At 38.9% G+C, this 27,533-nt stretch overlaps 1 protein-coding gene across 9 annotated transcripts in view; it reads left to right on the forward strand.

Moving 5' to 3' along the window:
• Nucleotides 1-27,533, forward strand: part of GRIA4 (glutamate ionotropic receptor AMPA type subunit 4) — a 378,736-nt gene that overhangs the window by 238,242 nt on the left and 112,961 nt on the right. For all 9 annotated transcript variants that reach the window (XR_006605952.1, XR_006605953.1, XM_004764438.3 and 6 more), the window contains exon 5: nt 21,111-21,295. Coding sequence is in view for 7 of the 9 variants with exons in the window: in XM_004764438.3 (XP_004764495.1) it covers nt 21,111-21,295 (185 nt within the window). In the remaining 2 variants the exon portion in view is untranslated. The remainder of the gene's footprint in view (nt 1-21,110; nt 21,296-27,533) is intronic.

Genomic DNA, 27,533 nt, shown 5'->3' on the forward strand with positions numbered 1-27,533 from the left:
ATAATTTTCATTTACTATTCAGTGTGTTTACCTGCAAAATGAATGATAAGTGGTTTCTGACAGCAGTATTTGAGTATCTTGGAAATCTACACATACTATTTCTTTTGTATCTGTATTTCCTTGTCATTAATTCTAAAAATTAGAAAATTTATGTTTGGGGGGCGCCTGGGTGGCTCAGTGGATTAAGCCTCTGCCCCTTCAGCTCACATCATGATCCCAGAGTCCTGGGATCGAGCCCTGCATAGAGCTCTCTGCTCAGCAGGGAGCCTGCTTCCCTCTCTCTCTGCCTGCCTCTCTGCCTACTTGTGATCTCTCTCTGTCAAATAAAAAATAAAACCTTTAAAAAAAATTATGTTTGGAATTTAGAAAACAAAGGCCATTTTAAAATAATTGATTTTTCTGATGTCCATTGTACATAAGTTGTTTTGACCGTACCTCTAGTTAATTTTGAAGAAGAGGTATTGACTAAAGTAACCCAGAAAGTATTTCCACATATATTCATATCTTAATTCTTAAAAAAATGGAGTTGAGATGGTTTTATTACGTAATGATGGCACATATGCATAATATAATATGGAGTATACATATATGGAATTACACATATATATGTAGTTACACAGGTATATCTGTGCATTATGTCTATATCTAAATATCACACACATGCACATATCTGTAACTTTAAAAGAAGTAGAAGCCAAGAGCATGGAAAGGAAGGAAAAATAAGTATGCAAACAAGGACTGTTAGAATTATAATGATTGAACATCATATTTGCCCTAAACTGCTTGGTAATCAGTGTATGGGGGAGGGAGGAGATGGTTAATTGTGTCATTCTTGCTACTCCAGAATACTGACTTTATGAGTTCTCCAGGAGGGATCATCCTGATGATGAATCATAAAGACAGGTTAAATGAGACCTTATTCAGATAACACTGAATAAAATATATTCTTTCTAAATAGGTAAAGACGTTTATAACAGATGAAAAAACAGTCTAGTGTTACTTACTGAAAAGATTCTCCATAAATGTTGAAGCCTTAGGGGCACCTGGATGGCTCAGTCAGTTAAGTGTCTGCCTTGGGCTCAGGTCATGATCCCAGAGTCCTGGGATAGAACCCCACACTGGGCTCCTTGCTTAGTGGGGAGTCTGCTTCTCCCTCTATTCCTTCCCCTCCTCATGTGTGTGTGCTCACTCTCCCACTCTCTCCCTCCCAAATAAATGAATAAACTCTTAAAAGAAGTTGAAGGTCTCCCATACCTTGTGAACTCCCTTCCATAGCTGGCCTGGGCTGAACTGGGACGAGCCAGTAAGCAGTCTGGCCCAGGCTGTAGTGTAAAATGTACAGGCAACTGCTTTATCTGTATCAGCATTTGATAAAAGGATGGTGGATTATTCAATAATATATTTAATGAGGGCCTAAGATATTGATTTATCTTTATGCGTGACTGAGTCAGCATCATGTGTTTAAAGAACCAGATGATCACATGGCTGGCTAAGATATTTTATTTCAAATATTGAAAAACTTACAGAAAACATAGTCTCATCTCCTTGTGAAAAAATATTTGTAGGCAAAGTCTAGGGTGTTTCCTACAAAACATCTTTGTATCTTTGGGTCAAACATGTCCATATTTGTGGGATTGTCACCCCAACACCCTGTATCATATGGAGACATACTTAGATTTGGTAAATTTTAAACAACAGATACTATAACCAACCCATTTGAGAGGCGCCTGGGTGGCTCAGTCAATTAAGCATCCAACTCTTGATTTCAGCTCAGACCATGATCTCAGGGTCGTGGGATCGAGCCCTATGTCCAGCTCTGCACTCAGGAGGGATTCTGCATGAGATTCTGTTTCCCTCTCCCTCCCATGCTCTCTCCTTCTTTCAAATAAATAAATAAATCTTAAAAAAATCTGATCCATTTGAGCCACCGTAAATCCCCCATAGATGTCCCTGTAGAATCTGGTTATGGACCATGTAACCATCTGATGTGCCTGCCCGCATGGGCAAGCTGGAAAGGTGTACTCATGTAATTTAATGAGCAGACATGCAAAATGAAGTTTTATAGAGTTAGCCAATTGAATTTTGGGTAATGTCTATCCAAATAATACTTCTAAGTGTAACTTTTTTGGTTGGGGGGGTAGTCAAATAAGCCAGGCTTTGTGGCAGCAATCAGAAAAGCCTTTGTCTTTCTAGACTGTACCTAGTTTGTATCACTAACATAACATAATGGAAAACATTTGATTATTGTTTATTAGAAAACCTTTGTCTAAAATGTAAAAAAAAAGAATGCAAGATTACTAAGGTATAACCACAAAATAAAGAGGGCCAAGATACAGCTCCTTTTTATCCTCTTGGAAATTATTTTTTTGAAAATTATCTTTTTGAAAATTATTTTTTGAAATTAATTTTTTTTGTCTGAAAATGTCTTGTTTTTATTTAAAGCACAAAAATTGAGACATAACATATACATTTGTACATGAAGAAAAAAATACCAGAAAGTGTACAAAACCTTGGTCACTGCCATGATCAGTTGTTCTGGGGCTGAGTGGGCGGGCAGTCTGCACACTGCCTGGGGTGGGCCCCAGGTCCCAGGCACAGGCGCAGGCAGTTGGCCAGCTTATTGAGAAGTCCCCTCAGACCACACACCCGCCCCTGTAGATGGCCTTTAGAGGACAGGGTGCAGGTTTTATCTGTGGACTCCCAGGTGCCCATCACACGGGACACACCTGAGGAATCCCCAGGACCAGTGACAGGTGACCTAGATTCCATGGGCGGGGTGGGGGGTACAGGGAAGCCCTCAGTAAAGTGGCTCATCAGTCCAACATGAGGGATGCAGTTCTGGACTGATTCTTCTGCCCCCCCAGAAGAGTCATACACACGTACTGATTCTTCTGCGCCCCCGGAAGAGTCATACACATGTGATATTGCTAACTGCTGTGTTAGGTCTTAAATTTTGAAGCAATATTAAAATGCAGTGTATTTGAAAGTAGTGATATCTGAGGACATAAGGTTAGCCTAGGCTTTTTCTGATAGAAGGAAAAAAGAAAGGATAACACAGTGAAAGTTACAAACTGTCTCATGGAATTTTTGGAATTTAATTTAATATGAAGGTGAGAGATGTAACAGGATAGGTAGAATAAGTACACCTATAAGTTTCTTCTACTAAACATATATTTCTTTGGATTCAAAGCTATTAACATTAGATGCCATCCTGCTAGGAGATGCATGACATGCTCTAACAGGGTAATTGGTGTGGTCTGGATGTATGTGTCTCCTCTGTTGCATCCCATGGCCAAACTTGTGTGTTGAAATCTTAACTCTGTGATAAGAGGTGGAGCATTTTGAAGGTGACAGGTTATGGCAGTAGAGCCCTCATGATTGGGATTAGTTTCTTTTTATAAAAGAAACTCCAGAGAGCCAGCCTGTCCCTTCCCCCTTCCACTCTGTGAGGTTACTCTGAGAGACAGCCACCAGTAGGTAAGTTGGCCCATCCCATGAGCCAAGATCTATCTTCCCAGTGCCATCATCTGAGACTCTGCAGCCTCTATAACTGCGAGAAGTCAACGTTTGCTGTTTATAAACCACCTAGTTTGTGGTATTTTTATAATAGCAGCCCAGATGGACTAAAGCCATAATCAATAACTGCTTTTAATAATGGAACTGCTTTAAAAAGATGTGAGTAGAGCCTAGAGACACCAGTGAGAAAAGGGAGGGAGCTATATCGCAGAGCTAGCAAGAGCCGGAAGCCTTTACCACCATATACCTGAGTGGGTAAGGAAGTGGGGGATTGTCTGTTTTATATAGAGAGTTTGACTTACGGAGAATGCTGAGTGAAAGGGACTATGGCCCCTTATTTAAGGGATGCCATCACCCCACACTGACTTGGCAGGAAAGGAATTGTGCAAAGAATACACTGACGTCACTCACCTCCAGCCCTTGGGTGTGTGGCATATGACTTATTTTAATCCCTTCCACCAGAAGCCAGAGATCATGGATGTGGACCATACTGATCAGCCTTCTTGACCATCGGCATTGGGAAGTGTGGCAAAAAATGAGCTGATCTTGATGTACCATCCAGTAGAATTCATAAAAAGTCACCTAGCTAAACTCTGAGCAGATATAACCAGCAAAGTGGAAATCTATATTTTGAATATATACAGGTATGCCTTTTGTAAGATGAATAGCTAATTGAGAATTGAAATGGCTAATTTGGCACGTGTGCTGTACAGCCTGCATAAACAGGTGAGCAGCAGCATGGCCGGCACCATCTTTAGCGTAGAATGATAGATCAGACGGGGGAGAACCCGTGTATAAGCCCTGGATATGGAGAGCGCCTGACTGTGTGAACCTGGAGGCAGCTGTCCCAGGACTGATTAAGCCAGAACAACCCGCATGTCACCCAACAGTGGTGATCCCAATCCTTCTGTAACCTTTACCCTTGAAGACAGCTCACTGGCATCAACATCTCAGACTTTTTGCACTCACAATTAGCCCTAATAATCCAACACTAGAACTTCCTTCGGGAATTTATCATTCTTCATTTTCTCTTAACAAGTAGAGCCTCACAAAAAGAACTATTCTAAAAAGATTTTAACCTAATGAATTACTCAGTGTTGTTGTCCCCCTCCCCCCCGTGGTGTGTATAGTTAACTGCCTTATTAGCCTTTGCAGTTGTAAAAGGATGGTACCAGTGTTTAAAGCAAACAGAACTGCCTTAGCATTATGAATATCTACTGACATGTAATGCAGAACTCCTTCCATGTTCCCTTCTTTAAAAAAAAAAAACACACAAAGCAAAACAAAGCAGTTGAAATGGAGCATTAGAAGCCAAATATACATCACAATATTGTTTACAAGAGCAAAAAAGGGAACAAGGTAAACAGGGACATAAGTGAGCTGTAGAGAAGCCTCATGTCACAATAGTAAGCAGCCCTTAACATGGTGCTTGTTAAGTTTTGAATAGCATAGACAAGTATTTTATGGAATAAAAGTGTACATACAATATTAGAATTCATCTTAGGGGGAATATAAATGAAAAGTACTCAGAAAAATTCAACAAATATAATAGATAGCTTTGGATGGTAGATGCATGGTTTTTTTTTTCCTACTTTATTCCTGACTCTTGCATGAGAGTGCTCTCTCCCTCCATCTCTCTCTCTCTCTCTCCACACACACACACACACACACATTGCTTTTATAAATAAGAAAGTGTTAAATAGCTACATTTTTTTAAAAAAATCTGTGAAAACCTTTAAAAAGTTATTTAGTTATGAGACATATGCTTACATATTTTAAACTACTTCTCAAACTCTCGATCTCGACATTATAGGTAGGATGGTTAGACAACAAGGCATAAAAAAGAAGCAAGTAAATGAGAAGGCGTACTTTTTTGAGCAAAGTCTCTTTTTATAAATTCTGTGCTGATTTGCCATCTGAGACCTTGTTGAGTGATCTGAGAAATGTTTGATTACCTGATCAGGGCAAGAAAGACCCAGGACAGTGCCTGTCATGGATGAGAAGTTATCCCATCTCACACTTCATCTGCTCTCAGTTCTAACTGCGCATTCGAACGGAGATCAGAGCTCTTGGGGCACACGAAAGACAAATTGGCAACAAGCACATTTCTTTTATATGGTTACGTCTCTCAAATAGTACATTTGGTTTATCTTTAAGATATTCTTCATTTAGATGCAGCTACTACATTATTGAAGAGCCTTTAAAATTTTTAGGCTGATGCTTAAATTTAAAGACTTAAGTAAAGGCAAAAGGAAAGAAAACCACTAAGGAGAGGAGAAGTCAGTTTCATTTTATATGCAGTTTTAAATATTCATGGAAAGAATTTTGGATGGAAAGAGAACATTCCAGTACCACTTGGTTTCTGTTTATAAAAGCCAAATAGCTATATTGCAATTTAGTAAGAATATGTTATCCATTAAACACAAACATGATTTGTTACATTTTAGCTTTTTTTTGTATTCCTCATCAAGTTATCAGTGAACATGGATTTGATCTGAATTACATTTTCAAAGATTTTATTTTTAAGTAATCTCTACACCAAACATGGGGCTCAGACTCAACCCCAAGATCGAGTGTTGTGTGCTACACCCACTGAGCCAGCCCAAGTGCCCCTGAATTACATTTTAAAATGAAAAATTAATACATTGTATACAATAGGCAAAAATGGAAATAACCTAAATGTTACATAAAATATGAGGCACCATGCAATGGCATACTGTGTTACCATTAATAATTATGCAACTCTATACTTATTGACCTAAAAAGATACATATGATCTATTATTGAAAATAAATGGAGTTATAAAAAACATGTGAGTAGATATGATATTCTTCCCTGCAGGACAGTGCTGCACTGATGATTGACCAATATCAAATGAGTTGTTAAATATATTGCATATTATCTCTATAGGTACAGTAGATTCATTTTGTAAAGTAAAATGTAATAAATGTAGATAATCTAAGTGTGGGAGGATGATAAAATGATACAGAAGAGATGGAAGGGGAGAGACAGAATAAGAAGAAAGGAAGAGAAAATGGAGTGGAGGATGAGAGACGGAGACAGACAGAGAAAGAGAGAGGGAAGGAGAGCAGGACAGGGAGGGGCAGAGAGACTTCCAGGTCCTCATTTCACAGGTGACTTTTTATACCCTCTATTCCTCCAGTACTGATTTCGCAACTGACTTCTTAAGGGGTGCCCATCATTTCTTCTCCCTAAGACTCAGTTCCCTTATTTGTTTATAAAGGGAGAGTTGAGTTCTATCTTTAAAATTCTGATTGCTAAACATGAGAAGAGCACTCAGCCACATTCAGTAAGTGCTCAGCCATCTCCAGAAATTTTAAATTATTTTTCTATTGGGCTAGTTCATCTAACAAACACACTTTCCCATTCTCTGGGTCACTTGTGATCATCAGCTTACATTTGGTAGAATAATAACACTTGTCTTGCACTTAGTCCAATAGTGTATGAAAAATGGTGCCATGAGACCATGGAATATACTTGTCAGGAATAGATGTCCCATGACTTTTTGGATTTTACTCTTCTGTCTTCTGGATCCAAAGGAAGACAGGAGGCATGATTGGCTAGATTTGTATTCATATTGTTTTACAAAAGGATTTAGATTAGATTAGGACCTTAATTAGGAGAGGCAGACCCTTTCCTTATTCTGCGTTATAAAAGGAATTTATCATGAGAGTTCTTTCTTAAATAAGGGATGTTAAGAATTTTTTTTAAATATATGATTCTGCAGTCTAAATAAATATAAAAATTCATGTCTGAGAATTATATCCTTGGTGATCACCTTTCTTTAGATTCCCTTCCTCAAATGGCAGTTGTAGAGCAGGATTTTTAATATGAAGCAGTGAAATTCAGGGAAGTATACTAGTTTGGGAGTCAGGAGACCTGTTTGATTTTCTACCATACCTAACACATATCTTGGCAAAGCATTTTTGGTGGATGGAGGGGCATTCATATTTTGAAAGTCAAGAGTTTGGATTACATTATCCCTCAGGTCTCTGGACTGCAAATGGTCTGTGAGGGTTTAGATTAGCATGCTAGGGGAATTGGAATCCAGAAGCTCTCCATTTCCAATTACATGGAGAGTTTATATGTTTTATGTAAAACATATACCTATGGCATAGCTGACATTCTATTACAAAATTCAGAATCCCAGTTTATACTCTTCTGTGTACAGAACCACCCCACATGTACAAAGAGGTGAGTCCCAAAGAAAAAATCCTTTTAACTCTAGAGTTCTTCAATTTAATTTTTTAATGCTTTTTTCCCTTATTGTACTGAAATAGTACATAAGGGTGGTCAGTCGATGAAAATTGCTAGAATTATTAAAATTAGAAAGGGGTATCACAAATAAAGCAAACCATGCTTAAGGAGGTTAACAGTGTTTGGGGAAATATCCCAATATCCTTTAACTCTGAGTATCTAACTGCAAATGGATATATTTTTCAGAAATGAACTATAATCTTTGTTCACAAATACCCAGCACTAAAAACTTCTTAGACAATAAGAAGCTTTCAACAAAACAGTAGTTGAATTTAAGTATTGTAATTATATTAATATTATTTTGAACCCTGAGGGAACATTCAGAGATTAAAATAGAGAACATAACTCAAATTTCACATTTTAAAAAGGAACATAATGAAGAAATGTGTCCTGACTTTATGAGTTAATGTATGGAGTGCCTTATAATAACTACACAAATAAAATCAAACTCGCTAGCACAATTAATTTGATTAGTGACATTAGTTATGTCAAAATGAACCCGGAAAACCATGAATTTCAATCAAATGTCAGTGATACATTGTTTAGCTTATTGACTCAGAGAGAAGCAGACTGATTTCCTGATTTATTGCCATATTCTAAGTATTTGATGTAAAAATGAATAGTTCAATCTGATTTTTCAGCCTGATAATACACACGTGGCTCAGATTTGTTACAAATATAAAACTGTGCACAGATGTTTCAATATCCATTTTAATTTTCAGGCAAATTTATTCTAATTAAAAATGCAGGTGCTTTTTGGTTTTACTATCATAATAACTGTTCAGAACACCACTCCCTGCCTTAACCCCTGCGTCAGCAGAAGCCACCCCATACCATGATTCGAGTAGAATTTGTGAAATGGCCTTGTAGGGTTTTGTGACTCTAGGAGGGAAGAGCTTGGACAAGCGTACAGATAGATCTAAGTAGTAATGCAAAAGCCTTCTCTCCAGATTCGACCTAATTCTGTGATTTAATGTTTGATACCCTTAGAGAAGACAGTTGATGTATATATGTCCTGAGCAGTCCCATCAGTAACCAAACTGGACCATAGGGCAGCATTCGTAAACTGTGGTGAAGGAATCCACTGTGTTCACTATTGTAATCTTCTCAGTTGGTGTAACGTTTGGCGCAGATCTGCCGGAGACTGCTGGGGCAGGGTGGTGTGGGACAGGCGCATCTCTTCTCTGTGAGGCTGGAGTGAAAGCCCTGAGCACACATCCCTAGCTTCTGTGGCCAAAGCCACACACAGCGCTCCTGGGAGGTCCCCCTGGTACCTGGAACACTTCGCAGGCAGGGATATTCCTAGGTCAAAAATGAATCCTTAATAGGGGAATAAAATTAATCCAAACAGAAGGGAATTAAGTGTTCAGTATATTACAGACAGTATCGTTGAGGAGAATAAAAGGCAGACTTTAACATCAGACTGAATGAGGCTCTGCCAATTAATAGCAAAGCAGTCTTAGCCAAGAATTTAACTTCTCCTACATCCAGTTTGCTTTACATAAAATGAAGATAATAAAACTAACACCGTGCCCATAAAGCACTTTATATGATATCTGCTTCAGATTAGGTAGGGCTTCAATAAGTTTTAGGTATTTTTATTATCTTTATTATTATTATATTTAATCAGGCAGGGGAGGGGTATGACATAAAACAGGCAGAATTTTTACCCTTGCTGTGCAGATCAGTCTCATTCTAGATTTTTTCCTTTGTGTTGAGACAAACTAGGGAAACAAAAGTGAATAAGAATTCATGTCATGCTTAAAGAGAATTAGACAGATAAAAATAAGCAATTACGAATTATTAAAATCCAGCATCTTCAGATCAGCAGCTGTGCCTCACTATATACTTAGTACTTTCAAAAATAGCATATAGTGCTTTCTTGATCAATAATTGATTAATTAATTCAGTGAGATATGAGCTGTAATTACTGTACAAACACCTAGGGAAATTTAAAGAAAAAAGACAACTCCCTCTGAAAGGTCAGAGAAGTCTTCTTTTATTTTTCTTTTCTTTTAATTCCAGTACAGTTAACATACAGTTTAATAGTAGTTTCAGGTGTATGCTATAGTGGTTCACTTCCAGACTTCACCCATCCATGTATCACTCCTTAATCCCCATCACCTGTCGCCCTATCCCCCACCCACCCACCTCCCCTCTTGTAACCATCAGTGTGTTCTCTAGAGTTAAGAGTCTGTTTCTTGGTTTGCCTCTCTCTCTTTTTTTCCCCATTATTTATTTGTTTTGTTTCTTAAATTCCACATTTGAGTGAAATCCTATGGTATTCTTCTCTGACTTACTTTTGTTAACATGATACTCTCTAGCTCCATCCATTTTGTTGCAGATAGCAAGATTTCCTTCTTTTTATTGATGAATGATCTTCCATTGTGTGTGTGTGTATATATATATATACATGTATTTTTTAGCCGATGGACACTTGGGCTGCTTCCATAATTTAGGTATTGTGAATAATGGTGCTATAAAACACAGGTGTGTGTATCTGTTTGGATGAGTGCTTTGCATTTTGGAGGTAAATACCCAGTAGTGTGATTACTGTATTGTAGGGTAGCTCTATTTTTTAACTTTCTGAGGAAACGCCATACTGTTTTTTACAGTGGCTGTACCAGCTTGCATTCCCACCCACAGTGTAAAAGGGTTCCCCCTTCTCCACATCCTCGCCAACACCTGTTGTTTCTTGTGTTTCAGTTTTAGCCATTCTGACAGGTGTGAGATGATATCTCATTGTAGTTTTGATTTGCATTTCCCTGATGAGTGATGTTGAGCATCTTTTCATGTCTGTTGGCCATCTGATTGTCTTATTTGGAGAACTTTTGTTCATGTCTTCTGCCTATTTTAATTGGATTATTTGTTTTTTGGGTGTTGAGTTGTAGATGTTCTTCAATATTTTGGATGCTAACCCTTTATCAGATATCAGGTCATTTGCAAACATCTCCCATTTCGTGGGTTGCCTTTTAGTTTTATGGGCTATCCTACTCTGTACAGAAGATTTTTGTTTTGATGTAGTCCCAATGAGAGAAGTTTTCTAAAATGACCTAAAGCTGAGACTTAAAATAAAAGGAGAAGTTGCAAGTGAGGCTGAAGAATACAGACTTCCTCAGCTCAAGGAATAGCCATCAGAACACAGTAAGCAAGAGAGAAAGAACCTGGTTTGTTTGGCAAACCGCCAGTCTTCAGCGTGACTTGAGCGATGGGTAGCTCAGAGAGACAGTGAGAGAGATTGGTGTGGAAAAATAAGTGCTCCTCCTACCACCACTCCCAGTCATTTCTGTCCTATTCTTCCTTCGTTTTTCTTCATAGAACTTAGCACCTCTTTTGTTATACTGTAAGTGTTTTGTGTGTTTGCTTATTGTCTGCCTTAGTCCTGGAGTGTAAGCTTCATGGAGGTGGCATCTGTTACTGTTTTGGTTGTTCCTGTATCTGCAGATCCTGGAGCAATGGTCTGGCATACAGTAGACACTCAGTAAATATTCACTGAATGAAAATGAAACCATAAGTAGGACCATGTTTATGGAGGATCTTAAATACAGTATTTTAGGAGAAGTATCAGGAGTGACATGACTCGATGGTGGAGGGTGGAGAAAAGTGACAAGTCCGAGAGGATCCCTTGGGTTTCTGACTAAACCGACTGAGTTCTTGGCTAATGACCAAATATGTAATTCAAGAATAAGACTTAAGTTTTTGTTTTCATCTTTGAGAGGGTATGGGATGTTGAGTTATACGTTATGAGTCTCCTAGACTCATGGGGAGGAATTCCCTCAACTACCCAGAATTCACAAAGTACATCCCTCAAATGGACAAAAGCATTCTACATTCACTCTGCCATGGGGAATAAAAGGATTTTTCTTAACAGCTACGGAGCAGATTACTCTATGTAATGAAATTCTACATTCACCATCTTCATTGCATAGAAGTCAGAAGTGGATGATTAAGAAATTCAGATACCTTGCCTTAGAACCAGAGAGTTGAAATGAAAAGCACAGTTGTTGCATTTGAAAGTAGCTGAGTCGACCACTGAATCCATCATTTGTCACTTGGCATGCTGTTCAAGAAATCACTCTTTCTTTAGATGATCACCTCAGTGTCATTTCCCCACTAAAGAAATTTAATAGTGAGTAATCAAATGTATTCACTCTCAGTCACTGACATGAGTTTACAATTACTTCTTGGAATTGAGCGAGCCTCAGTGGGATATAAAAATTAGGCTAATCATATGGTGAATACTTACTTCATCCTGTGTTTGTTCCCGCTAGGAACAGAAATTGTCTTGATAATTGTATGCAAATCCTTTCACCAGAATCATCTAAAGAAAATTATGTACTGCTACTCCTTTTCTAAAGAAAAGACAAAAGTAACATTTTAAAATATCACTTTCAAATCAACCAAAATGAATGGTTTTGGCTTTGTGTGCAGAAGCCAGATCCAAATTAATATTATTTACAGTACACAGTCTGGCATGTGAGGGTAACAAACTGATATTTAATATGTTGTGTAACACTCTGTGTGTTTTGTTGCTAGTGATTGCTTTCATGATTAATTAATGAGATCTATTGGACTCAAGACTTCAACATAGGGTAGAATAAATTAATTGGGTCTCTTCAGAACGAGCGTTCTATATGGAGCATAGACTATCCTCAACCAGTGAACCAGCTTTTCAGGGTTAGCTGAGGATTTGTTTTTATAAACCAAAAGTCTTTCTGTGTTTAGCATTTAGAATAGAATTTTTTCTAAAATGGATTTGAAACTTCTTTTAATACTGAATTTTTTTGAGGCTTATTTCAGCCTTTGTTAATGACTCAAGATGGTTGCTGTAAAGATTGATAATGGAAAGTGTAGAGTAATTTCCACGGATACCCTAAGGAATGCAGAGATGTGCAAGGCTCTTGGCTCCTACAACTCATAACCTCCCTCGGGCCTGCTTTGGGAGTTTTTGCATTTACCTGCCACATTATTTTTGCATCTAAATGCATAAATTAAGTAGTTTTCAGGCCACTCTAATTCCTTTGAATATTATTGACCATCAATTCAGAAGCCATCTCTAATGAAACAGAAGACATTGCTGAAATTCGAATATTTTAGACTAACAGAAATGACAGTCTCATATGGTTCCAACCTGATAAAATGAAAATCTCCTGGCTCTTCAGTGGGTGAGTACAGAATAAGGGGGAAAGGATAGAATTTGGAGAGAAGTGATTAACTGACATTGTCCTTCCTTCCCGTTTGTTTGAGAACTATTGTAGATTGGAGGAATTACTGCATTACACCTGGATTCATTTTAGTAGCCTCCTGTTTGGTTCCCTTTCCTCCTTTCTTTGAGTCCATCATTATAAATGTTAATATTATGAAAACAATTTTATAATCTGTCTCGTCTCTGCTCCAAAACCTCCGTGTTTCTCTGTGGCCCCCAAAGTAAAATTTAACTTTCCATTTTTAATTATCCCAATACATTCATTGAGTGGCTTTTAGTCACCAGGTGCTCTTCTCGCATAGGGAGCAGCACGAAACTTGCCTCCCTGCATAAGCTTGCCCTCTAGTGGGGGCAACAGATGATACACAGGATAAATAAAATGCATTGTCTCTTAGGTGATGATGCTAGGGAGAAAAACCGCAAAGAAGGGAGTGTGCCAGCTCAGGACAACAACGTTGACAGGTGGAGAATGAGATTGGGGTGCCCTCCTTGAAGAGGGCAGGTGAGTTAGAGACCTGACGGAGGTGAAAGGATGAGCCTCCCAGACCCGCCTTGCGGAGCGCACTGCACACAGCAAAGGCCGGTGGAGAACAGACCTGTGGGAGAGGGCCGTTTGCTGGCAGTGTCTGAGAGCAAGTGAGCTGCAGATGGGATCAGAAAGGTGGCGGGCCCTGTGCAAGCAGCGAGAGGGCTGTGAGCTCTGAGTGGGCTGGTCTGCGGGCTCAGAGCCGTGCTATCACCAGTCCAAAGGGGGCAAAGGCAGAGCAAGGACACCTGTCTCAGGAGAGGGCTATAGATTCCGGACAAGAGAGGGTGCTCCTTTGCACGGGGTGGCAGCCTCAGTGGTATTCAGGAAAGACATTAGATTCTCTGAGTGTTTTGAAGATTGCACTGACAGACTACGCTAATTTGCTAGCTGTGTTCCTGAGAAGAAGAGGGACCCCGGCAACACAGCCTTGACCTTACTTTCCAGTCTCATCTGCAGCTCTCTCTGTCCGCTAACACGGGGTTCAAGAGCCCCTCCACTTGAGAATGGGGACCTGCATTCACAACGTAGTTCTGCCACTTGCTAGGGCTACCATCACGTAGCTCACCCTTATCTCTGTTCCTTCATCTACCGGGTGGGGATGAGCAGACCTACTGCACAGGGCTGTCCTGAGGTCCAGCTGAATTGTCAAAGGGTCATAAAGCTTAGTATGTTTATGAACCCACCACTCAACAAACCAGTCTCTTGACAATTAATAATCTGTGAGGCATTCCTCAAGCTTCCTGCCACTCAGCCCTTAGCTCCTATGCTCATCACCATCTCTGTCCTTCAGACCATCTTCACCTGTCATTCTCTCGCAGAGAAGTCCTCTTCCCGAGAGTCTCTGTCCCTCCTCTCAACTCAACACTTTGCTTTCCCCAAAGCGTTGCCATGTGGAGGAAGTTTAACATACAAAATTAGGTCTTAGGTACTTTTAAGTTTTAATATGAGACAAGCATTATTTGGTTGCCTCTTAATTCACAGATCTGCATTTTAATCTTCTTATAAAGATACAATAGTTGGAGCACTTGGGTGGATCAGTCAGTTGAGCATCTGACTCTTGATTTTGGCGCAGGTCGTGACCTCAGGGTCCTGGGATTCAGCCCTGCATTGGGCTTCAAGCTCTGTGAGAGTCTGCTTGCATTTCTCTCTCCCTCTGTCCTTCCCCACCCTCCTAAAATAGATAAATTTTTTAAAAAAGAAAAGATACAATGGTTGCATTTAGTGCAAATTCAAATTGTGAACTTTTTATAGTGTGATATTAAAAAATATAATCAGAAATGTGAATTTTACATAGTGTGATATTTAAAATTGATAAAATCTCAACTTAGGAGCAAAATAATAACCATATAGAAATCATTCCAGACATATATTCTGATTAGGAAACTAGTGTTTAGTTATTGGAGTTTAAAATTATGCAAAATTTTCAGGAATGCCTTTCTTACATGAAAAGAGATTGTCATCCACTATGAAAAGATACTAATAAATGCTCATAGTGCTGAGGAGATAGATAATTCTGGAGGCGAACTTGCAAAGATATCCAGTTTATTCTTAGAGACTATTCAAAATCTACAGAGACGGTCTTTAGAAAAATGGATGCCTATAGCAAGAGAGAAAGTTGGGTTTCTCAAGCCTGTGTCAATCTAGCTTACTGGTTTGGGTGATGAAGGAGGTGGCTGCCAGGCCTTATCACCAGAAGTTACTTGACGTTGGAAATCTAAGTAGAAAAGTATGTTCTTCTTCAGGATATCATAAAAGACCTAACTGCCCTCTGAAAACAGCATTAAATGACCACCAATAGAGCAGATTGATGTCACGCCCAAATCCTTGTCCTCCATATCCCTGATGTTAATGGATCACCACTAAGCAGAGTCATCCTTCCCCCGTCTAGCATCCGCTCTCCTTCCCCTCCTTCATCTCAACTGGTTGACTTCAGTATGCGCTCCGAATGGGCTTTCCATTTCCTGTTAACTCCATCCCCTGTATTCCCACACCTCAGCTGAAGGGTCGGTCTGCAGCACATTTGTCATTCTCTTCCTGAAGTCCTTGAGGAATAAAGACCAAATTCTGTGAGATGAGAGAAAGCCCTAATGACACAACTTTTGCCTGCTTCTCTCTGCTGCCTTTGGAGCCCTTCCTATAGTCCACACCAAAATCTGCCCATATCCTCCTCGTTCTTCAGAACACATGAGATAAACTGAAGAGTTTGAGGTTCCCAGATGTGACCTGTCATGCTGCTTCTCACTGCCAAGCCTTGTAACATTCTGACTCCTGTCTGTAAAATTCCCTCTAATTCATTCGTGCATTCAGACAACTCTTTGCTGAGCATCCACTGAGCACAGGGACTGTCCCTAACTTCGTGGAGCCTACAGTATAGTAGAGGGCAAAGACCTAATCGGGTCATCATTCAAATACATAGTTAGAAAGTGAGCTAAAAATCTTGGAAACAAATGTACGGAAAACTATGAGAGCTTGAAGAGCTAAGGGGGAAAGTGATCTAGGTAGGGTTAAGTAATGTTTGCAGTGAGCTCTGAAAGACGAAAGAAAGCAAAAGTGGAAGGAATCAGTTTTTTTAAAAGGGAATAGCAGCTTTTTGCAAAGGCACTAAGGTAGAAGATGAGTGGTACCTTCTAGAACATCTGAGAAGGGCAGTGTTGCTGGAGGATAGAAAACAAAGACATTAATGGTCTAAAATAATACTGGAAAGAGGGAGGAGACACATATGATTTGGGTATGTATCAGAGAAGAGTAAGAAAATACAGGGCACTACAGGGAAGTCCATAGAGTCTCTACCTATAAAAATGAATCTAGTATGGAAACAAGTGATTATATAAATAATAGGTTCAGGCATTGTTTGCGTTGAAATGAAATTTTCCAGTGGCCTTGTTCTTGAAAAGTCCAAGAGAATGAAGAAAAACATGACGTTAGAGCATGCCTGGAGGGGGGTGTTCAGGGCCTTGAACCTGTGGCAGATGGTTGAAAATACTTGCAGTATGCCTGTATTCATGAGGGTGAGGCTCATTTGCAACTAACAGAAACTTTAAAGATTTAGATGACCAGATTTACCTGTAAGATGGCATCTGAATTAAATATGCCCATGGAGTGTCGGGTTCAGGAAACAATAAATGTTCTTGTCAGAAAATACTAGAGGCTTTAGGGAAAATCCAGGACCCAGAATGACCATCTTTAAAGATGGATTTTCTGTTTTTACTGTTGATTATAGACAAGGGAAAACTCAAGACTTTCCATCTTCTGTCAGGTTTGCATGTTTGGCCTCAAACGGCATAAGTTAGAAGATCTTCGTTTATTTTCACTCTGCCCTTCTTGAATTCTTGAACTGTGCATAGAATAAATGCTGTAGTCACAGCTGCTGATCATTTTAACCGAGCTGCAAGGTTGGTTACTCCTCCTGTGTGCTGAGACCTTGGAGTCCAGACAGGAGGCTTTGAACAGGTTGTTTGGTGCTAAGCTGCTTTGGAACGAATCCAAACTAAATGGTTGCTAAATCCGTTCAGTAGTTCCAGCATGGTGGCACTCAGTGCAGCGCAGCCTCCAAACCTCGTTCCCTCGCAGACGGAGGTTAATACGTAGCACGGTGCATACTTCCAGGCCTACATGCTAGTGTATGGGGTGCTGGGAGTCATGCCCAGACTGGAGACATTGGTAGTGCTGCGGTGGGTGCCCGCGTAGCGGTTCCCAAGGTTGATGGGAGGACTGGTACTTGGAGTAAGAACCTGCCGCCGCTGCGTCCCTTTGCCACTTCTCCTTTGGAAGCTCATCAACACTCCCCTCTCCCCAGCCATGGGACAGACCCAATCCTCTCTTTCCATGCTGGTTCCCACACTCCAGTCTTGCTGATTCTCTGTCCTGCCCTTATCCTACTGGTTCCCAGGACCTAGGAGCTTCTCCACCCCATGTGCATCGTCATGGTCCACCCTTCATGGCATTACTTCATTCTCCTGATGAGACTTTAAGAATGTCCGCACTCTCACCTCTCCTCATCTTCTCCTCAGTTTCTTAGCCGTCCGAAACACGGCTTCTGTACCTAGCATTGCACACTGCTCAGTGTACCCGTGAACTTCTAATTAAAAAGCACTATGAGCACTTTTCAGTCTTGATCGAAGGGAAGTCTTTTTAACAGTTTATCAGTAACTCTCTTCTGTTTGAAATTATATGCACCCTGACATAAATTTCTCCTGATTCTCCTCCTGCTCCTCTGTGTACAGATAGTTGAATCAAATAACTCTCGAAAGAGAGAACATCAAATAAAATAAAACCCAGCTTGTGTTGCTAGCAGCCACATCTCTGGATGGTGCTACTCATCCAAAATAGGTCATTCCCCATGGATGATAGAAACATTGTCGCTATGCACAGATGCAGTCATTTGGGACAGCTTGCATTACTGTCATCAATTACCAGCATAATTGATAATATCATCACATGGCATAAAAACATTTTAAGCAATGTTTTTATGTATAACTGATAGTGTTCTTTAACAACTATGAAAAGCCTTTATTTACTTACTGTAAAATAGTACTGTGATTTTCTCCATGGTACACTTTCACCGCTATTCTGATAAAATTATTTTGGTGCTTTATACAGTACTGTCATTTGTGCAATGGTTAGTTACTTAGTAAGTGACTAGATAGTGAATTCCTTGTAGAAACCAGAATCTTGTCTTTATCTTGGCAAACCTTAAAGGATCTTTATAGTAGGTTTTTAGTAAATTATATTGAATTAAAATGTTAGGCAGCTTTTCTAAAATCAAAGTGAGACTTAAAAGATCCTTTATGGTAGCAAAGTCTCTGTTAGTCTTTTGATATGCACCAAACCCTGAAGTATTCATAGCCAACAATATCACATTACAGGTTTTCTAATAACTAGGAGATACAAATCATAGCCGGATGTAGAATTAGTATGACATGACTTGTGATTTTCTAGTTTATGTAACAGCCAAGTTACATAACCATAGACTCAACAGCAGTATTTTCTCCCAACTCACAATATATTCCCAACTATCTTGGCAAATAAATAAGACACACACATCTGAGTAACACTGAACAAGAGAGCATATGAAAATCAAACATAGCTTATAAAAGAATTCCAGCGTCCAGCCTTTAACTGCATGTCCTTTGCACTGCACTGAAAAGATGCCATTTATTTCTGACTATGATTAACGGTTCTTCTTAGGCAGCCAACTTTCTTTGCCATTTAACAAAGATTGTGTCCTAGGGTTTTCTCTTATTTCAGTTCTTGTGTCATTTGTAAATTAGATTGTGTAACGAAAATTTGAATTTGAATTATAGTTTGGTTTATTAGTGTGAATCTTGAAGTATCTCTTATACAACTGGGAACATACATTAATTTCATCAGAAGGTTTGTGGCTGTACAATCTGTAAAGGTCCTGTAGGCAGGAAAATAACAACCTGGATGCCTAGTAATGATGTGAAGCCTGATAACCACAAGATGCCAAAAATTAAAAAAATAAAGTAAAAAGGCAGTATACAAAGAACACTGCCTTGTGAATGGATCCTAGGGCACAGGACGACTACTTTGATGTGTGTGGTTGGTATTTATCATTTTTTTTTTGGCAACATGCAAAAAAAATCAAATGACATGTCTTTGAATTATTTTGACATGACACTAAATAAAAGGAGAAAGAGGGAAAGTAAGATGTCAATTGGAATTTTTTAAAAGAACATGTTCATGGGTGTCAAAAATGAATAAAAGGAACATTGCCTTGCTTCCTATCAGAGAGCAAGTCCCTGTAACAGAATAAATGAGGCCTGAGCATACATGAAAAGAGCACTCAGACCATCCTGTTACCTAGGTATTAGACAGCAAATAAGGGGAAGAGTCCTGGGCTTGGGGTGGGGGCCAAGGGGAATCTAAGTAAGATCCGAAAAGATGGTTACAGGCATGTGTTACAAAAGGGAAGACTAAATGGAGCACTAGATAGACCAGAATAATTACAGAGTAATTAACATGCCCTCTGTCTTCCTCTTGGGGGAATTTTTTTCATTTAGATAAAAATGAATCCTGACTGCCACAGTATTTCATTTGGCAGGATACCAGGTAATTTATATTTCAAATATGATCTCATCATCGGTTCCATCTGTTGACATTAACCAAGCATCCGTAACGTTTGAAGCTCTGACTTGTAGAAAATTTACCTGAAAATCAGAATCCTTGAATCTAAGAGACTCATACCAATCAGAAACCTGAGTAAATACCCTCTTATCTTACAAGTGCTGTGTATTCATTTAAGTCTTCACTTTTAATCCACCCCGTTCTACACTCTGACTCCAGGGATCAAGGAAGGCAGAAACCACAGTCTGCTGCCATAGGATGAGCTCAAATCAGTGCTAGACCTTCTTAAAGAGGACCAGCATTTTTTTCTTTTTTATGCTAAGCAGCAAGTGGAAAAACTCACTGGTTACCAGGCTCTGATTCTAACCTGTTCTTATTTATTGTCTATTCATAGTTTCAAAGACTTTTCCCTTCTTCTTATATGCCAGTTGAAAACTGAGAGCTGGAAAAAGCAAGATTATAGGACAGTGTTGGCCTGAAGAAACACTCCAGGAGCTGTGTTCCTAAGTTTGCCTCAGCTTCCCTAACCCAGACCCCGAGACCTTTGACTTCCCTTCCCCTTTGTGCTGGTTGGTACAGGGAGATAAGGACCAACAATAGGGCACAGACCACCCCATTCTCTGGAAGACTGTCTCCAGATAGCGAACGTTCCCTTTTTCAGCAAGCTTGGATGAGTCTTCTCAACCTTCAGGACCCAGTGCAAGTTGTTCCTCCTCTTGCTGATGAACCAGCAGGCAAATTTAACCAAACCTTCTTTGGGCCCACAATGGACATTGAGTACAGCTTTCATTGCGGTATCTTAAACTGACTTGCATTTCTTTATCTGAATGTCTTTCCTCCTCTACTAGATTATGAGTTTGAATGCCTGGTGCCTCGCCTAGTAGCCATTCAGTTCACCCGCTTTCTGCATCATCCCCCTGCTAAAGAGACAACGAGTTAAATAATGCCTTCTCCCCAAAAAAGGTGGGGGTTGGGGAAAAATAATAATGGCTCCTCCATTCACAATAATGGATCCTCAATAAATACTGTTGCATTAGATTTTAATATCCTCTTTTCCATAACTGAACCCAAAAATGTCATTTTCGCCTTGCTCAAGGGGAGCAGATGTTCAAAACAGATGTTCAAAATTAATTCTGTCCAGTGAGTAAAATGAACAAAAATAATGTATGAAATTTTTATTGACTACGGTAGTACTGAGTTTGGTTTTTGGTTTATTTCATGAAAAATATGTCTAAAGCAATGTAATGTTCTCTCTACTAGAGGGATTGTGAGAGTTTATTCAAGGCATGCTGTTCTTCCTTCATTCAAGAAATATTTTTAAGGGGTGTTGCCCCCAAATAAAAGAACAACCACTCAGATCTTTAGATTTCTCAGCATTTATTGTATATTTGCAGCATAAAAATGTTGACATAGTCTCATTGCCTGCATAAGTTATTAATGAGGAGGAGAGAAAGTATGTTTTTAGTAACCCTTCTGGATTTCTTTCCTCACTAGGGTACTCAATACTTCAAGCTATTATGGAAAAAGCAGGACAAAATGGTTGGCATGTCAGCGCTATATGTGTGGAAAATTTTAATGATGTCAGCTATAGGCAACTTCTAGAAGAACTTGACAGACGACAAGAGAAGAAATTTGTAATAGACTGTGAGATAGAGAGGCTTCAAAACATATTAGAACAGGTAAGTCCTGGATTTTATATTATTATTACCCTAGACCTTCTACAAAAAGTTGGCTTTTGATTTACTTTTTTCCCATCAGTATTTTCTCTAAACCATTCAGTCTGAAGTACAGAGTTCAGGCATTTTCATTCCATGATTCATCTTCAAGACTAAATCGTAATCCTTTATCACCAAAGGCCATTTTGGTTCATAGGTCTCAGTGCAGTGAGGAGCACTATTTCTCACACATTTTAAAGACCTACCACATAGTAAGGACCTTTTGTGAATCACCAAGAGCTCTTGGCCTCCTACGTTCATAAACATAAGTTTTGAAGATTAATGCCATCTAGAATCTTAGAGAGTTTTAGTATTCACAACTGTGCTTTTTGTAACCTTTAGAAAAAGAGCTACATGAAAAAAAAAGAAAAGAAAAAGAGCTACATGAGAACGAACATGAAATAGTAAAGCAATGAAATAAAACCAAGTTAAATGGCATACTTCTAGATGTGTAGCTCATCTTCTTCTGATGTTTTAAGTGCAATGCCATCACAGTGAAGATGGTTTTCAACTCTCTTCACAAATGAATCTTTCAACAAATACTCGTTGATTTGATTTGAAGCAGATAGGAAAAGGTAAAATTGAGCTTTGTTATTGTGTTAAATGATAGGAAAATCTCATCAAATAAAGGGTAGTATTTGCCTTCCTCCTCACCCCACATCTCTATAAGCTTTAAGTCGTATTTGGCCAAAATCGCGGTGAATGAATGCCACCTAGTGGTTTTGGAAATGTTTGCTCCTGCCTTATCTATTGTAAGCCCTTCAATCTGAGAGTATAGTAAGCAAGAGGTTTTGTTACTTTGCTGCGTACAGTATGCATAATAATATGATTGGATTTGTAGAAGTAAACTTAGCAATTTGTAGCTTTATTTATAACAAGAACTTAAGTACTCAACTAGAAAAATCAAAACTGAAATATGTTTTAGAGATTCCTACTTCATATTGAAGAGCCCTACACGAAATGCCTTTCAGTTTCCCTCAACTATATCAGTATTTATAAAAGTTAAAAGTAAAAAAGCATGGCGTACTTTCTTTTCAGGATCTTGTGAAGCCAGTCTATACTGTAAGAGAAAATAACAGTATTCAGTTTCTGTTAATTTTTCTTGGAAGAAGAAAAAAATCTTGATTGAAGAACTATGTTTTATTATATTGGAAGACAGTCATTATAACCCTGTATGTCATTTAGGTTTATTCCTAAGGGACTCCAAAAAAAATCATTAAGGTTGCAACTATTCAAGGTATTTAGAAATTTTCAGTGTGTATTTATGGAATCCAAGGAAAAACTTTCTGACTTGTCATTTCAGCTCCAACTCTGACTTTCTTAAGACACTCATCTCAGCTTAAACTGTGCTCTCCCTCCCTCTCACTGCCGCCCGTGTTGAGAGTTTGAGTTGATATGAACAAATGAAGCTTTGTAAATACCTCCTCATGAATCCCACAGAGCAGTTAGTTCTGAGAATGCCCAGAATTGCCAGGTTCCTGTCCGAGGGCGAGGAAGGCTCAGAAAGACCCTCCACTTAGCACCTGTGCTTAAAAGACTGTGTCTGGAGAAGGCAGTGCAGGGCCTACAGCACACTTACTCATTTCACAGGCTTAGCTAGTTTCTAAGAAGAATATCGGAGTGCCCCAGTGCTTTGGATAAACTCTTGCCTTAAATAAAATCTTGGCAGGGGAAATGATAGCTTTTTTTTTTGTCATCTCAAAAGTATTTTTTATATTCTTAGCCTTGAGATATGACTGAAATATAATGTTGTATAAGTTTCATGTGACGGTGTGGGAATTTGATAAATTAGTAGATTTAAAAGTATTTACCACAGCAGAGCAGGCGAACGAACAATTCTTTCTCTTCACATGGTTACCGTTTTTGATGACAGGAGGAATGAGAATATTTAAGATCTACTCTCCTGACAACTTCCAGATACATAATACAATATTGTTAACTGTGGTCACCGTGCTGTATAATAGATCCCCCAGAACTTAGAAAATGGAGTGTCTGCCTTTTCTGTGTCTCTCCTTGCTGAATTCTAAAAGGTTTCTTTTCTCCTGTGACTGCATAGTAATCATGAGACTTTGTCCCTTTAAAATGCCTTTCAAGTATAAACCTAATCAGTTGTACAGTATCTACTATATCATGAGAATATAGTATACTCTAAATTGTTCTATAAAGGGGCACCTGGGTGGCTCTGTGGGTTGGGTCTCTGCCTTCGGCTCGGATCATGGTCTCAGGGTCCTGGGATCGAGCCCCACATCGGGCTCCCTGCTCAAGCCGGGAGCCTGCTTCCCCCTCTTTCTCTGCCTGCCTCTCTGCCTGCTTGTGATCTCTCTGTCAAATAAATAAATAAATAAATCTTTTAAAAATAAATAAATACATAAATAAAATAAATTGTTCTATAAAGTCTTCCCTAAGAAAAGATGTTTTTTGATCCTGAACATGATTTTTTTTAGCTACTGATACTTTAATTCCTTGTAACTAGGCCAAATCATTTTAAATGCTCCTTGGTTTTACTCTTGACTCATCCAAACACAAGAGCTGGTCCAAACTGTGTCAAGAGTTTCTACATGTTACCCCTGTGTTTCTGCACTGTCTTTAATAAGTTGAGATAACAGTGGAAGACAGTTTCAGAGAATCAAGTGCCTTTTTTAAAAAAGTAAAACACTAAATAATCTTGACCAAAAAAATGCTTTTGAAAAGAAGTAGCCATCTTTCAGAAGATGATGAAGTTAATATGATGAAGATAAGGGGATATGCTGGTAGATTCTAGAAAGATGAGCACACTTAATATTGGCATGCTACCAATAACAACTTTGCGGATATTTAATTTGTATCATTTTTCAAAAACATAATGGAAATGGCTTCCACAATTTTCTCTTAAAATCTGTGAACGGACAACTGTGTTTGGAGAACCACTTCATCCTCTGCACATGTTTTCCAAATTATTGTTGTGCCACAAACTGTTTAGTTCTTATAAATGTATTACTGTTTGTTCTTGTAGCATCTCTTTTCTTTCTTTAATCACTGCCCAGAAGAGTTAGATAATGTATCAGAGGTTTCAAATTAATTAAAATGTGTTGTTCTAAGAATTTTACAGTATCTTTTAAACTTAATTACAAATACTCTAAGGCAGTGGATCTCAAACAATAGTAGGCTTGAGAACCACCTGAAATGAGGTGTCAGCCTTGCTAAAAATGCAGAATTTTGTCCGTATCTTTAGATCGTTTGCTTGAAAAAGTCTGGCCTGGGACCCAAAACACTACCATAAAAACAAAATTGTAACTAGAAATCTGTAATAAGTACAACACAGCCAAGATGTTTATTAAAGCTAAAGTTCTTTCTATAAAGGGTGAGTAAATTAGTGTTTCATATGTGTGCTTTACTTTTATTTTTTTGAGTTTCAGTGGGTGGTGGTTTTTTTTTTGTTGTTGTTGTTTTGTTTTGTTTTGTTTTGTTTTTAGTATTTCAAGTTTTTATTTAAATTCTAGTTAGTTAGCATAGAGTGCAATATAGTTTCCAGAGTAGGGTTCAGTGATGCATCACTTACATGGAATACCCCGTGCTCATCACAGGTGCCCTCCTTAATGCCTGTCACCCTCCAGCCCATCCCCTTCCTACCTCCCTCCAGCAACCCTCAGTTTGTTCTCTGTAGTTAAGAGTTTGTTTTAGGCTCCACCTTCATCTCCTTTTGTTTTCTTTCCCCTATGTTCTTCTGTTTTATTTCTTAAATTCCCGTACGAGTGAACTCTTAAAGTATTTACCTTTCCCTAACTGCCTTATTTCAGTTTGCATTGTACTCTCTAGCTCCAACCATGCTGTTGCAAATGGCAAGATTCATTCTTTTTTATGGCTGAGTAATATTTGTGTGTTTGTGTGTCTGTGTATGTGTATATGTGTGTGTGTGTGTGTTTACACCACATCTTTATCCATTCATCAATCGATGGACACTTAAGCTGAATAAATAGTTTCGCTGTTGTAGATATAATGCTGCTATAACCATCGGGGTGCATATATTCTTTTCAGTCAATCTCTTCGTATCCTTCAGATAAATACCCAGTAGTGCAGTTGCTAGGTTGTAGCGTAGCTCTGTTTTCAACTTTTTGAGGAACTTCCATGCTGTTTTCCAGAGTGGCTGCACCAGCTTGCATTCCCACCAACAGTGTAGGAGGTTCCCCTTTCTCCACATCCTCACCAACACCCGTTGTTTCTTATGTTGTTGAATTTAGCCACTCTTACAGGTGTGAGGTAGCATCCCACTTTTTTTTTTAATTTGTATTTCCCAGATGATGAGTCATGTTGAACATTTTTTATGTGTCTGTTAGCCATCTGTATATCTTTTTTGGAAAAATATCTACTCATGTCTTCTGCCCACTTCTTAACTGGGTTATTTGTTTTGAGGGTATTAAGTTTGATAAGTTTTTTTATAGATTTTTTATACTAACCTTTTATCAGATATGCCATTTGCACATATCTTCTCCCATTCTGAAGTTGCCTTTTAGTTTTGTTGATTGGTTCCTTTGCTGTGCAGAAGTTTTTATCTTGATGAAGTTCCAATAGTTCATTTTTGCTTTTGTATCCCATGCCTTTGGAGACGTGTCTACTAAGAAGTTGCTGCAGCTGATGTCAAAGAGGTTGCTACCTGTGTTCTCCTCTGCGAATTTGATGGTTTCCTGTCTCACATTTAGGTCTTTCATCCATTTTGAATTTATTTTGGGGTATAGTATTGGAAGGTGGTTCAGTCCCATTCTTCTGCATGTGGCTGTCCAATTTTCCTAACACTACGTGTTAAAGAGACTGTCTTTTTTCCATTGGATATTCTTTCTTGCTTTATTGAAGATTAGTTGACCATATAGTTGTGGGTCCATTTCTGGCTTCTCTCTTCTGTTCCTTTGATCTATGTGTCTGTTTTGTGCTGGTATCATACTGTCTTGATGACTACAGCTTTGTAATATAGCTTGAACTCCAAAATCATGATGAGTCCAGCTTTGGTTTTATTTTTTAAGATTGCTGTGGCTGTTTGGGGTCTTCCATGGCTCCATACATATTTTAGGATTGTTTTTTCTAGCTCTTTAAAAAGTGTTGATGGTATTTTGATAGGGACTGCATTGAATTTGTGATTGCTTTGGGTAGCATAGACATATTCACAATATATGTTCTTCAAGTCAATGAGCATGAAGTGTTTTTCTATTGCTTTGTTTCTTCCTCAATTTTTTTCGTAAGTGCTCCGTAGTTTTTAGAGTACAGCTCTTTTACATATTTGGTTAGGTTTATTCCTAGGTATCTTACGGGTTTTGGTGCAGTTGTAAATGGGATTAATTCCTTGATGTCTTTTTCTGCTGCTATGTTATTGGTTTATAGAAATGCAACAGATTTCTATATGTTGATTTTGTATCCTGCAACTTTACTGAATTTGTGAATGTGTTCTAGCGATTTTTTTGGTGGAGTCCTTCAAGTTTTATATATAGAGTATCATGTCGTCTGTGAATAGCGAGTTTGACTTCTTCCTTGCTGATTTGGATGCCTTGTATTTCTTTTAGTTTTCTGATTGCTATGGCTAGGATTTTTAGAACTACATTAAATAACAGCGGTGTACGGTGGACATCATGTGTTGTTCTGACCATACAGGAGAAGCTCTCCGTTTTCTCCCACTGAGGATGATACTAGCTGTGGATCTTCCACATATGATGTTGAGTTACTTTCCTCTTTCCCTACTTTGTTGATGGTTTTTATCAAGAATGGTTACTGTACTTTGTCAGATGCTTTTTCTGCATCTATTTAGAGGATCACATGGTTCCTGTCCTTTCTTTTATTAAGGTGGTATATCACACTGATTGATTCGCAGATTGAACCACCCTTGCAGCCCAGGAATAAAGCCCACTTGATTGTGGTGAATAATTATCTTAATGTACTGTTGGATTTGATTTGTTAGTATCTTGTTGAGAATTTTTGCATCCATGTTCATCAGGAATATTGGCCTGTAATTCTCCTCTGTAGTGGGGTCTTCGGTTTTGGAATCAGGGTAATGTTGGCCTCATAGAATGAGTTTGGAAGTCTTCCTTCCTTGGATTGCTGTTTAAAATAGCAGTTAGCGGGATGCCTGGGTGGCTCAGTTGGTTAAGCCGCTGCCTTCAGCTCAGGTCATGATCCTGGGGTCCTGGGATCAAGTCCTGCATCGGGCTCCTTGCTTGGCAGGGAGCCTGCTTCCTCCTCT

This window comes from Mustela putorius, unplaced genomic scaffold, assembly GCF_011764305.1.
Source record: "Mustela putorius furo isolate JIRA1106 unplaced genomic scaffold, ASM1176430v1.1 tig00000198_pilon_pilon_pilon, whole genome shotgun sequence".
Taxonomy (NCBI): Eukaryota; Metazoa; Chordata; class Mammalia; order Carnivora; family Mustelidae; genus Mustela; species Mustela putorius.